General features: G+C 44.2%; 1 protein-coding gene across 1 annotated transcript in view; it reads left to right on the top strand.

Moving 5' to 3' along the window:
• The first annotated feature begins 562 nt into the window (after positions 1 to 562).
• GPAT3 (glycerol-3-phosphate acyltransferase 3) overlaps positions 563 to 14,278 on the top strand; it is an 87,753-nt gene continuing 74,037 nt past the window's right edge. Inside the window, exon 1 of the mRNA XM_077476416.1 lies at positions 563 to 787. Coding sequence (XP_077332542.1) covers positions 644 to 787 — 144 coding nt within the window. The 5' untranslated portion in view covers positions 563 to 643. The remainder of the gene's footprint in view (positions 788 to 14,278) is intronic.

Below are 14,278 nucleotides of genomic sequence, written 5' to 3'. Positions count from 1 at the left end.
ATCGCAACGCTCGCAATGAACGGAGCTTGGCTCCTTGATAGATCGAACGGAGGACGAGCCGCTCCCTCTGCGGGAGGACATCGCTGGATCCAGGGGAGAAGGTAAGTAAACTCATCTTGGATCCTGTGATGCGATTCCGAGTCTGTCTCGGGGTTACCGCTTTTGGTTCTGAATTTTCACCCCGAGCCAGACTCGGGAATACCGCCAGGGGGGTTAAAATCTGGCCTGTTAGTGAGTCCTGAGGACAGGATTGATGACCACTGACCTAGTGTGAAGGAGCCCTATTAATAATAATGATTTTCGTAGCGCTGATCAGATCGGTGTTGGGACCTTGTATCCTATGTTGTTTGTACATGACACATAACTGTAATCATGCGACTTGTACATTGCACAAAAAATAAAAGCACCGATAAGTATCAGATCATCTTCTTGTCTTGTGTGACAAGGGCAAAGATCAGAAGCCTTGGCTAGGACAGAGGTCAGTATTGCTGTGATCAGGGAGGAGCAGAGGTGGGGTGTGACTTTGGAGGGAGTAGGAAGTTAGAAAGTTCTCTGGAGAACACTGAGTTTCCTGCTCTGTCAATCCCCAGCCAGAGGAGGAGACACACATATGTTAGCAGAGGGCTCCTAGCTGGGCTGAGCTATGGACGACTTTAAAAGCTTGGCTTATAATATCTTTACAGTATGGCTGTCTGTAATCGTCCTCTTTATCATGGTACCATCCATGCTTGGCTTTTCTCTGGGCATCTCAGAGGTGTACATGAAGATCCTGGTTAAAACTTTAGAGGTAAGATCTTTGCACATGATCAACATTGCTGTGTGCAGAAAAAAAAAGTTAGCCACACACCTTGCAATCTCATTGTGCAATTTCTGTATTATCTCTTTTAGCTCTAGTGAAACTATGTAGTACAAGACTTTAACAATCCATCCGATTTGTATCTATTCAGGTTGGTTCTATCTATCCTTGTTGGTGTGTTGTTTAACCGCTTCAGCCCCGAACGACCACGCCATTTTTTTTTTCCAACATGGAACTGCATTACTTTGACAAACAAACAAAATTGTCCCTTCCCCACAAATAGAGCTTCCTTTTGGTGGCATTTGATCACCTTTTCGGGGGGGTTTTATTTTTTGCGCTATAAACAATAAAAGACAGACAATATAAAAACAAAACAAAAAAAAACATATTGTGTTAACTTTCTGCTATATAATAAATAAATATGGTATCCCAAAAAAAGTAAAAAAATAACTAGCGTTAGCCCTCTGAAGAGCAATCTGCGTAGGACTGCTTTTCAGAAGATATTAAAGTTAGTAAGTGTTATGTCCCCTACTAACCAGCGGTTTTAACACCTACAAGCCTGCACCATCACTGTGTTCAGTGCCTGTCAAACGCACCAGTCGGTTTATTTCTTGGCACAAGGAAGTGGGGGGGCTCAGTCTTCACGTCTTACCCCCCCAACCGCCAATGTAAGAAAACCCTAAGATCTACCGTCAACTATGTAGTGCAAGGGCCTGCCTGATTTGATACAAATTTTAAGTGGTTGTAAACCTAGTTGGGCCACTTGTGCCTTATTATAGGCTTACCTGTAGGTACTGTAAATATCAACTAAACCTGCACAGTTCAGGAGATATTTACTATATACGATGGCGCCGATGTTACCGAGGCATGAGCACTGAAGAAACAGCCTGCTTGTGCCGTTTTTTCAGCAGCCGTGCCCGGAAGCTCCCACGCGCAGGTGAGGGAGTGACGTCATCGCAGCTCCGGCTAATCACACCGCTGGAGCCCGCAAACCGGGGAAATAACTCCAGGAGACATGTTGCCAGTCACAGCGGTGTGCGAGGACCGCTGCAACAGCTTCGATTTAAAGAGGAAGTAAACCCTTCCAAACAACTTGGACCTATAGGTAAGCCTAGATTAAGGCTTACCTGTAGGTCCAAGCAATATCTCCTAAACCTATATGGTTTAGGAGATATTTGCCCGAAAATGGGCACCGCTGTCTACGGCGCATGCGCGCAGGCGCACTAAATGCGGCAAATCCAAGAATGGATTTGCCTAATTTGTCGACTCCCGTGCGCATGCGCGGGAGTGACGTCATCGCGGCTTCGCCGTATGGCAGCGGCGGAGCTGCGAGACGCGACTCCCGTGCGCATGCGCGGGAGTGACGTCATCGCGGCTGCGCCGCTGTGATTAGTCGGAGCTGCGAGACGCCACCAGCAACATGGATGCGGCGGACTACAGGGGACAGCGGCGACTTCGCTGGCTCCTGTGTCAGGTAAGTGACACATAATGAGCTACTATGCGATGCATAGTAGTCCATTATGCTTTACCTTTGCAGGGAAAAAAAGAGGAAGTAAACCCATCAGGGTTTACTTCCTCTTTAAGGTAAGCATTTTACAATGCGCTTACTAGCTCATTATAAAGGAAGAGCCTCCAGCTCTTTACAACCACTTTAATGTATTTTTTTTTTCTGGTTTGTCTTTGTTACACAGTTTTGGTAAATCTAAGGCTGAGCATACACTATACAATCTGACTGTACAATTTATTTGAAATCTACAATCAGCTATGTAGTGCAAGAGCATGCCTGGATACTTCTTGAATGGTATGTCTTGTTTTGCATTACGTTTTGAGAAATCTATACAAGGTTATACAACCAACGTGTATGACCAATGTAAAAGAAGTACGGGTATAAAAAAAAAAAAATAAAAAAAAAAAAAAAGTTAGTTAGATGCGGCATTGATCTAAAGCTACATCTTTCCCCTGCCGCCTCTGCACTGAGGACTGAGCAATCAAACACTGCTGATCACTCAGTTCTCCCCTTTGCTCTGAGCGGAGGTCTGTACACACGATCCAAAAATCTGATGAAAAATACTGCCTTTGAAGCAATCGTACAATAATCTGATCTTTAGTACAGAGCTTTTGAGAGCCGATCATGACCGCTCATACGATATTCTCCAATTGGGAAATCACTAAAATTTTTCTTGTAGGATACCAGATCGTACGATTTTCGTTTAATCAGTACAGTTGTCGTCCAAAAATATATTACATATACACTACAACACATTACATCACTTCCGATTTTTACGTTCTGTAGTGCGAGAATTTTCTTAACTTCAATAACCTCTCCATTTTCGAAATGCGACTAGGATGCAAAAAAACAGACGGTCTGTTGTCTGATTTTTGGATTGTTTGTTCGGGACCATAAGTCACTGATTCTCTGATTTCCCCTCCAGTACTCACTGGAATGCTGGGCTGTGGAGGGAGCAGCTGGCTCAGTGTCAGCTGAGGGGCTGGTCCAGGAATCTGGGTGGATTCCATGGCCTGAACTGGCTGAGTGACGCCAAAACCCGCTGTCGGCTGAAAACGTGTCACAGGTGTGCAGAATGAACTGCACTCCTGTAAACCATAAGAAGTAGGGCCAAAAAAGCCCTACTTGTCCCTACTTCTCCTTTAAGGCTCCATGCACGTTAGTGTTTTTTTTTTAAACTCATAGAAGCTATTGTTGGCATTTTTTCTCCCCATTTTATAAAAGCTAAATAGTGTTATTCTTTTTGTCCTTGTACACTAATTTAGGCCTTTAACCTTTTTAAAACTTTGGCCCCTTTCACACTGACGTCCCGTTCAGGCCCGCCTGTCAGTTTTTCAGGCGGACCTGAACGGGTGCTCCATAGAGGTCTATGGAGCGTCGGATGTCAGCGGTGACATGTCCGCTGACATCCGACCCGCTCCGATCCGAAAAAGTGTGACGGAGGAAAAAGCTATTTTTCCATCCGTCTGCAGATCGGATCGGGTGACGACGGGCACTGCGGTCCGTCGTCATCCGATCTCCCATAGGGGAGAGCGGCGCTGTGACAGGTCCGTCCCTGCGCAGTGTGCAGAGACAGACCTGTCATCTTCCTGCTCAGCGGGGATCGGCGGAGTGATCCCCGCTGAGCAAACGGATATCCACGGGGCGGATCAGAACTGATCCGCCCCGTGTGAAAGGACCCTTAAGCGTCTAGGAGCATTTATTTTTTTATTTTTTTTGGAAGTGTTTTCCTAGCAGAAAAAAAAAGGGCTAAATGCTAATAAAACATGGTGTACATAATATAACTGGGTACTAACATTTATAGGTAAAGTTGATCCGGGGAAAATCCAATTGCCTCTCGGGGGATCAGGAAGGAATTTTTTCTCCTGCTGTAGCAAATTGGATCATGCTCTGCTGGGGTTTTTTGCCTTCCTCTGGATCAACTGTGGGTATAGAATTGGGTATATGGGATTGTATGATATTTATTATTTTATTTTTTTGTGGTTGAACTAGATGGACTTGTATCTTTTTTTTTTTTTTTTTTCAACCTGACTATTTAACTAGTCCGAACAGTTTTATTTTTTATTTTTTTTAAGCCGTTTTTTCTTCTTCATGTACTTCAAAAATGCACCTAAAATGCTGTTAGAAGCTGGCACAAAAATGCTATTATTTTCATCCAGCATTTTTTTTTTCTAACGTTTTTTTCAGCTTCTATAAACACTGGCATGCATGGAGCCTAAAGCTCATGCCACAACTATATAATGCAAGGGTTGGCCTGATTGGATTTTTGTAAATCTTAAGTTAATTGTACAAAGATTGTAATGTGAATGATGAGCCTAAGGGCACACACAGGATGTTTTTACAGCTGCTGTTAGGGGCGTTTGATGTTTTTTTTTTTTTTTTTTTTTTTTTAACTGCCTCTAAAAGCCCCTCCATGTTAGCATATGTGTCCATGCACATATAAATTATCAGAGGCGATTGGACGCATAAGCGTTTAGGGGCAGTAGAAAAAAGAAACGACAGTTTGTGCGTCCAGGGGCAGTAAAAACGAGCTGTAAAAACAAAAAATGTCATGCCACGTTTGACTTTTTAGGCTTTTTTTTTACCTTCTAGGGAGTGTTTTTACTGTAGAACATACAAAAGCGCTAATGCCAAAAAGCATGGGAAAAACGTGGCTAAATGAGGAAAAAACGTGGCTAAATGAGAAAAAAAACAGAAGTTTGTAGCGCTTGCGTTTTTAAAACGTCCTGTGCGCATGAGCCCTAAAGCTGGCCATAGATGAATTGAAATTTGGCCGGCTCAAAAGGGGTGAGCCAAATTTCAATCCATCCATCCATGGCCATTCCCGTATGAGAGGAGTCAACCTCTTGAACAAGAATGTTGGAAAATTTGTTCAATCAGTGCTGCGCGCTGCCTACCGTCGGTGCTGCGCGCTGACTACCGTCGGTGCTGCGCGCTGACTTCCACCATCCGTGCTGCACGCAGCCTTGATCAGTGTATTCTAACAATGGAGATGTCCTGCTGTCGCAATATAATAACACAGTGGGGAGCATCAGCTGGTCATTTGTTAGATTTTATATTGCTTTTTAAAAGAATTTTTTTTATTTTTTTTTTAACACAATTGCCAAGCAAGGGTTAAATGCCTTGCTAACAAGGTAGCACATGTAGTTGCTGACTTTGTGATCCACACCCTGTCTTCTCTAAGATTGCTGTCTGTGTATTGCAACATAGTTTGACAGGGCACTGATTTCTAGTTTTGTATTAAAAAAAAAAAAAAAAAAAAAAAAAAAAAAAAGCTCGGCCTCCTCATTCACATGACCTGTTTTGTTTTTTCAGTGCTACAAAAAAACCTCACCTGTTTCTGCAGCTCTCAATACAAAGGATTATTTATTTGCTTATTATAATGCATGTAATAAATTAAAACCTAGCGCGTGACCAGCACTGCAGTGATTGCTTACAAACACCCCGTTCAGAGATCACAGCCTCCGCACATTTCTCCCAGTCCGCTCACAGTCCCACTTTCACTATTTTTGTTGTTGGAATGTTTCCCACTTTTCCTTGGCAGATACATCTAGTTCACAAATGTTCTCGGCCTTGCCTGCACAGTTTCTTGCAGATCTAGCCACAAGCTTTCAATTAAACTGGAAATTTTAAAGCAATATGCGGTTGTGTTTTTGATTATTGGCTTGTTGCAACAACCTACCTTTTTTAGACACTAGGGTGCCACTATAGGGGCATGAAAACATCAGCTGTGTGCCTGCTCTGTTGTGCTGTCATCAGTGTGTCATGAGCAGAAGATCAAAGCTTGTTGGTTCAGGTTCACAGATCTGATGGCCAAGCCTACACCTTTTTGCAAGGATCTCTAAAGCTTATCTGATGCTGCCCATACACTGATAGACATTTTGATCAGTGTGTGGCTGTCCCTGCTCAACAGGAGTCAGGCTGGGTGTCGCTGTCAGAATCATGTCCTGGCATGAAGGGAATCCTCCATCCAACTCCTTTTGTGTACGTGGCCAGCTTTCAGTGGAGCTCCAGTCCCCATAATCATGGACTAGAAGGTGCACACACCTAGTGCAATATTGAAAATGCTTATTAGCAACAAAAAGCTACTAAGGGACTAGATAATGGACGATATACAAGATTTTAGTAATGAGCACGGTATCATTAGCAGTAATCAGCATGGATTCATGAAGAATCGTTCTTGCCAAACCAATCTATTAACCTCTATGAGGAGGTGAGTTGCCATCTAGATAAAGGAAGACCCATAGATCTGGTGTATCTGGATTTTGCAAAAGCATTTGATACAGTTCCCCATAAACGTTTACTGTGCAAAGTAAGGTCTGTTGGCATGGCCCATAGGGTGGGTACATGGATTGAAAACTGGCTACAAGGGCGAGTTCAGAGGGTGGTGATAAATGGGGAGTACTTGGAATGGGCAGGGGTGGGAAATGAGGTCCCCCAGGGTTCTGTGCTGGGACCAATCCTATTTAATTTGTTCACAAACGATCTGGAGGGTGGGGTAAACAGTTCAATCTCTGTATCTGCGGACAATACTAAGCAGGGCAATAACTTCTCCGCAAGATGTGGAAACCTTGCAAAAAGAGCTGAACAAATTAATGGGGTGGGCAACTACATGGCAAATGAGGTTCAATGTAGAAAAACGTAAAATGCATTTGGGTGGCAAAAATATGAATGCAATCTATACACTGGGGGGGAGAACCTCTGGGAGAATCTAGGATAGATTGGATGCATTAAAAAGGGAGTCAACTCCAGAGATCAATAATTCTCCTGCTCTACAAGACTCTGGTCCGGCTGCACCTGGAGTATGCTGTCCAGTTCTGGGCACCAGTCCTCAGGAAGGATGTATTGGAAATGGAGCGAGTACAAAGAAGGGCAACAAAGATAATAAAGGGTCTGGAGGATATTAGTTATGAGGAAAGGTTGCGAGCACTGAACTTATTCTCTCTGGATAAGAGACGCTTCATAGGGGATATGATTTCAATATACAAATACCATATTGTGGTGGCCCCACAATAGGGATAACAAATTTTTGCAGAAGGGATGTTTAACGAGACTCACAAGACTCGTGGCCACTCATTAAAATTAGAAGAAAAGAGGTTTAACCTTAAACTACGTAGAGGGTTCTTTACTGTAAGAGCGGCAAGGATGTGGAATTCCCTATTACAGACGGTGGTCTCAGCAGGAGGCATTGATAGTTTCAGGAAACTATTAGATAAGCCCCTGAAAGACCACAACATACAGGGATATACAATGTAATACTGACATATAATCACACACATAGGTTGGACTTGTGTCTTTTTTTTTTTTCAACCTCACCTACTATGTAACTACTACAAATGGATACTCAAAGTAGCAACTGGTCTTTACCAGTTGCTACTTTGAGTATCCATTTGTAGTAGCCTTTTGTCGCTAATAAATGTTTGTGGCCAATGAACCACAAGACTCCATACAGTGCAGATGCACGTACACAAATTGCATCATAGGGGTGTCAAGCTGAGGCATTTTGGGGGGCACACCCCCTTTGTTAGTGCTAGGCTACTCAAGACAATGCACAGGCGCTTAGTGTTACTAAACCCAGTAATATGAAAATAATTCATCCCCCCCCCCCCCCCTGCAGTGCCCACAGCTTATAAATCTTTTTACATTAAAATACTGCCACAATATAAATTTTTGGATGATCAGTATACTATGGTTATGTGATAAACTGCAGAGTCTGCCCGAGTGCTGAGTGTTCATGTAGGAGGAGATTTTTACTACAGCCTGTGTCCTCATACTGTTATGGGAGGTGGATCATCCATCAATCAAGATGTGACATCCCACCCACTGTGTTCTTTAGTTACTGGGCATGGAAGAAGAGGGAGGAACTGGGCTGTCATTGTAGGATCTGTATACATGCCCACATGTTTGATGTCAATGCCATGTGACCTGACTAGCTCGGCTCAACAAGGAAATATACTCTACAGCAGGGGTCTCAAACTGGCGGCCCTCCAGCTGTTGCGGAACTACAACTCCCATCATGCCTCTGCCTGTGGGTGTCATGCTTGTAAGTGTGAGCCTTTCAATGCCTCATGGGACTTGTAGTTCTGCAACAGCTGGAGGGCCGCCAGTTTGAGACAGGGTTCAGGGGGACCACTCAGACTTTGTCTTATCTGATCTTGCCCAGAGAGGCCCTGCAGGAGGGGGAGGATCTGTGCATACAGGATCAAAGAGCCTTTTTACACAATACAGAGGATTAACTTCTTAAAGCAGAGTTCCTCCCACAGCTCGGCTCCCTCCACCTCCCTCCTCCTCCCCCCACCACCGGGCCAGTAGGAGAGCGTAGAGGTGCCTCACGCATGCGCACTAGGGACCCAGCCAACGTGAAGCCAGAATGCTACACCGTGATGTAATTGGGGTACGTGTGTCTGCACTGTAGCGTGTGCCCTCTTGTCCATTTTGTTTTTGTAGCTTTACTTTGGATTACCATCTGAGGAAGTTTGCATCCAACCACAGAGGACCTCATAGTGCCAGAAGTGACTGTTTGCTTGTGTTATTATAACCGGAATACTGTTAGAACATTACTTGTTCTGGTTAGTTTTAAATCTTTAAAAATGTACTTGATCTCCAGAAACAGGCAGGTGGCCATCTATGATGTGGGCATCTGAAGCCTGCTTGCGTCTTTTTCTGGGAATCAGTGCAGCTAACTACACAGCATGCACCGCCCGCTCTTGCATCCGCATAGAGATGACATCACACGGCGCAGTTGCTTGCAGGCTTTCTTGTCATATTCAAATGCCACAAAATTTCATTAGGCTTCCCAAAGACTCCTGGGATAGATGACACGATATCCCAGGAGTCAATGGGAATCGCCTAATGATGTCATTGCCTAGGCAGTCGGGATGGAAAGTGCAACCCAAAGAAAAATATAAGAAAAGGTATTTAGAAAAAAAAAAATTCCATTTAGCACTGGAATTGAAAATTTGAAATTGAAAATATTGAAAGTTTAAAAAAAAAAAATTAGGTGCATTTATTTAAATGTCACCTCCCCCTCCCACATTTATTAATTTATCCCTCTCTTTTCAATCCAAATCAGTATCTCAATCCACCCTCCTTTCATGTGACTTAAGTGTTCATTACTATGTATTACTCTCTTCCTTTTAATGCCATCAACCATCCCTCCATTGCATCCCAAGAGAAAGAAAGGGGGGGGGGGGGGGGGAACTACCAAAAAAAAATCCCAATTTCCCCTCACCTGACGCATCCTTCAGACTCTCTGATCCATAGAGCAACACCATTTTCCATAATATAATTTAATCCACTCCTATTCCTGAGGAATAATACAACCATCCTGCCCACAAGTCTTTAAATTTATTTTGTTGATCTCCAACCACATGTACCCACCTCTCTGCCTCCATTATTTTTTCCATCTCGCCTTTCCAATCCATTATAGTGGGGAATCTAGACTATTTCCTAAATTTAGGTATCAGTATTTTTGCTGCATTTAGCAAATGTGGGGTAACACGTCTCTTATAAAATTTTATGGAAAAGAACAGGTAATAGGGAAAATTTTATAGTGTAATTTTCTTAATTCAGGGAGCTATCGCCTCCCAGAATACTTTAATCTTTGGGCTGTGCCACCGTAAATGAAGACATGAACCCCTTTGGTTACATCCCATCCAATGACTATATCTGAGCCAGTCGAACCGGTGTGCGATACCATCTTGTCAAGAACTTGTAAGACATCTCCTGTATATGGGAACTTATTGGTGTGGTATGGTGTGTTGCCCTTATCAGCCTTTGAATTGGTTTGGCAGGGTAAGAGTAGAACTTCTCTTCTGCAAATCCTTTAATATAGAAACCACCAAGAGTCCATAATTTTAGATCATATAGGCGCTTTACATCTGAAGAGATATGAATCTCCAAATAGGATGTAGAATCAAAGCGCCAAATAAAAGCAAAGGATTGTTGCAGAGTGGTCATCATCCTCAAAGGAACATGACTCGGCATCAACACTGACTTCTCAATATTTATTTTAAAATTAGATATAAGGCCATAAGGACTCTTGAGAAGGTATAACAATAGATCTGCGTAAGCTGAGATCTTGTGTTCCATTGATATGATACAAATCCACTTAATCCTCCTATTTCTCAAGTCATCTTCCAGGACGGCACACCTGAGAGATGAGAGGCTCCTCCCTACAGGAAACACAATCAATCGACAGCTGTTTTAAGTCCCCCACCCTTCCCCTTGATCCTCAGTTTTTGATTGTGTTTCTCCCTACACAGCGAAACTGTTTGTTTTTTTCCAAATGACCCGAAGCCTGGGGCTGGTGGTCTCCCCCTGGGAGCCGGACCAGAAGCCTGGGAAGCCTCTGGGTCTGGTAGGATATTCTTGTCCTTCCTGGGGGGTTCCCCTATCTTTTCCTCAGGGCGGGCAGCAGAAATTGGAAGAGCCCCCCTGAGAGCTGAAGGACCCTGGGTACAGTGGTGTACCCAGAACTTCAGGGGCCATTATCCTGTCTCCCCCTCCTTACCTGTACAGGTGGCTGTTCAGACGGGGGTGCTGGCCATCGGTTCTTTCCAGGGGGATCTTGTCCCCGACTCCTGGGTCCCCGGTAGCTCGCGTGGGCTGCCGGAGAGGGCGTGGCAACAAGCACCCGCGTCATTTTCAAACTTCGGGAAAATGGCAGCGGCGTTCTTACCCAGGAGGGAAGGCTGAGAGTCAGTAGGAGCAGGCGCCCACATCCTCCTTTCTCTAGAGCGAGGAGGCACCAGTTTACTACGGTGTATGTCTGCCTTAACCACCTCAGATATGAAGATGGGAATGAGGAATGGAAGGCATTGCCCCCCCCCCCCCCCATGTGTATATAGACTGACTGACTGGTAACCTAGCACCTCCCTATGGGGACAGCAGTTGGGGGGGGGGGAGCACTTTGGCGGCTATCCTCCTTGCGTGTGGACCATAAGGATGGAAAAGCAAGCCCGCTGGCTGTGGCAAAAAGAGGAAGACAACGGTGAGTACTTTACTTTCCTTTTGCCGTGGGAAATTAGCTGCAAAATCCCCAATTCCAGCCAGAGGGTTTCTGGGCATTTGAGATCTCACCTGGGGTCTGGATTCAAATAGCCCTTAAGCTTCTGCTAAAAACACCAGCTGCAGCCCCTCTTGCATCAGAGAAGCTGTATGGTGGACAGGTGGTGCAGAGGAACGAGTGTGCCTAAACCACCTCAGATGAGAAAGAGGTAGGTAGGCCATTGCTCCCCCTTCCCCGTGTATATACTGACTGCTGCAGTGCAGAACTTGGGGTCGGGATACAAATAGCGCAGACGCCACTGCTAAAACCACCAGCCACAGCTCCCTCTTACAGCAGAGACACTGTGGTTATCGCAGCAGTAGGTTGCCAGCCTCTCCCTACATGCCCAGTTGTGGTACATTTAGTAGGGATGAATATAGCGTACAGAGGGGACCTGGTAGATACAAAGTTACTTACAGGCCAGGTATACCACTGAACAGGTTATTAATTGGGCAGTGGTTGGTGGATTCAGAAGCTCCCCTGGTCAGCAGGGGCAGTAGGTTACCGGCCCTATTAGCCCAGCTGCTAGGAATCTGAAGTTGCTTCACAATGTTTAAAAGCTGACCTAACATTCAAGGATGGGCAGAGACCAAGCTACTGTGTGGCACAGTAGGGGTTCCCTTGTCACAGATCCTCCTTTTGGAGGTTGCCTGCTATAGTTAACTTTCATAAGCTCCAACCTCCCACTCCACCTTTACACTGTGTTTATATTATAGTGTAGGAGGTAAGAAGAAACTTTTTTTTATTGGTTTGGGCTACAATCCACGCAGTGGCAGATCTAAAGGCGATTCACCATAGATCGCTCCCTACATCCTTTTAATTGAGGATTTTCTGTGCAAACCTATGCAAGAGCTACATAATTGATTGCTTGAAGCCTGCAAATAGCTATTTACCTCCCAGGCTAAACTGGTAACCACCTCTTCTAGAGAGGTCTTAAATTGGTCTCTAGGGCTGGGCTCATTGAGACTTTAGTTGCTAATCAGCACCACCTGGATATGTGCTGGCTAGCGTTTGCTCAGTCTATGGAGGTAAGGTAGGACAACAACTACTACTAATAGTAGGGTGTCCAACCATTTTAGGATCTGTTCCTTCTCTGGTGGTGAAGGTTTAGTATCTACAGCCCAGGCTATGCCTATGAAATAAATTGCCTGTTGGTTATTTCATAAAGGGATAGACCATGACTCCTCATTGGCTGCACACCAGTAGACCTCAGTAGTGAAGGTTTGTGCTTGCTGGGATGTTTTTGTGGCACAGCAGAAATACACATTGAGATTTGTGACATCTCTGCTTAATAAGGACTATATTGCTGTACATCAGAAATGCACTGCACTGAAGCTTGTTTTCTGTCCTTTATATACTAAAGGTACTGCTTTGTTTGGCTACAGATCAGAAGAATACAACAGTGAAGGTGGTCTGTACTTTCTGGTTTTGTGTTGCACAGCAGAAATGCACATCATTGAGTCTGGTGACATCTCTGCTCATAATGGTTATATTGCTGCACATCAGACATACACAAGATTGAGGTCTGTCTGTGGGGCTTTGTGTCCTGTTTTACTGCCTTGTTGGTTACTTATCAGAAAGGCAGCAGTGAAGTCTGATGATCCTGATTTGCGTGGCGCTGTGCTGATTCAGACAGTGCTATTAACAGCAATGGCTGCCGAGTTTAAACATGCGATTTGACATGTTGAGTCGCATGACAAATCATTTCAATATGGATGTGCTATCTCTATTCATAGTGTTTTATTGTTGCACATCAGATTTATACAGCATTAAGGTCTGTGAGGTTTTGTGTCCTGTATTACTGCCTTATCAGAAAGGCAGCAGTGAAAATTGATGGTTCGAATTTGTTGGGCTACATAGTAGAAATACAAATTGAACCCCTGCCAGGTGTAGTACATATACTGCCTTTGGTAATCCATGTAGCACCACAAAGTGGTGTTGTGCTGATTTTAGCCATGCGATTTGACATGTTGAGTCGCAAGGCCAAATCGCTTCAATATGGATGTGCGATCTCTATTCAGAATTGTTATATTGTTGCACATCAGACATATACAAGATTGAAGGTTGTCTGTCCTTTTATGTCTTGCATATACTGCCTTATTGGCTGCATATCAGAAAGGACACAGCAGTGAAGGTTGCTTGTCTTTTTCTGATTTTGTTTTTGCTGCTCAGCTGAGAGACACATTGAGGATGGTGGCCTCTCTGCTCAGTATTGGTATATTACTACACATCAGACATACACAAAGATTGAATGTTTGTGTCCTGTATGTCCTATATTTACTGCCTTATCGTTTGTATATCAGGCACAGCAGTGAGCAGTGTTTCTCATGGATCTACCTTTCTGCATCTTAGGGATACACAGCAGGGGTTTGTTGGCTGCAATCCTCCAGGGAGTCACAGCATTGGGGACCCCTTACTTGTTCGACCTGAAAATTGCTATTTGTTTTTTTTTCCCTGCGACCTGTGTAATCTTGAGGTCTGTGGATCCAGGAATCAGGGACTGCTGGTGTCGCACAGACACAAATGGTACCCATTGGAAGCCATAGTATATGACTTCTCATGCGTCTTGCAGTCCCAAGTCGCAGGTTGGGTCGCACGGGTGTGGGAACCCTAAACTTATCTGTCCCTTCTGATTGAGGTTTTGCTACACAGCAGGAATACTCATCATGACGTTATTGTTTTATTTTGCAGCAGACCAGAAAGATTGCAGCTGTAAAGGCTGTCTGTCTTTTTCCTCAGTGTCTGCTTTTATGTTGTTGCACAGCAGAAATACTCAAGATTGAAGCTTGTTGGTGCTTTCTGTTTCAGAAAAACACAATGCTGCAGGTTGCTTGTGTCCTTTCTCAGTGTTGGTTCTATCTGAACTACACTACAGAAGTGCATGACAGAAAGGATTGTCTTGTGTTCCATATTTTTCCCTGTGGCA

This window comes from Lithobates pipiens, unplaced genomic scaffold (genome assembly GCF_037356315.1).
Source record: "Lithobates pipiens isolate NorthernLeopardFrog02 unplaced genomic scaffold, aLitPip1_a1.2 Scaffold_13, whole genome shotgun sequence".
Classification (NCBI taxonomy): Eukaryota; Metazoa; Chordata; class Amphibia; order Anura; family Ranidae; genus Lithobates; species Lithobates pipiens.
The sequence above is the reverse complement of the archived record's forward strand: the minus strand, read 5'-3'. Positions and strand labels throughout refer to the sequence as shown.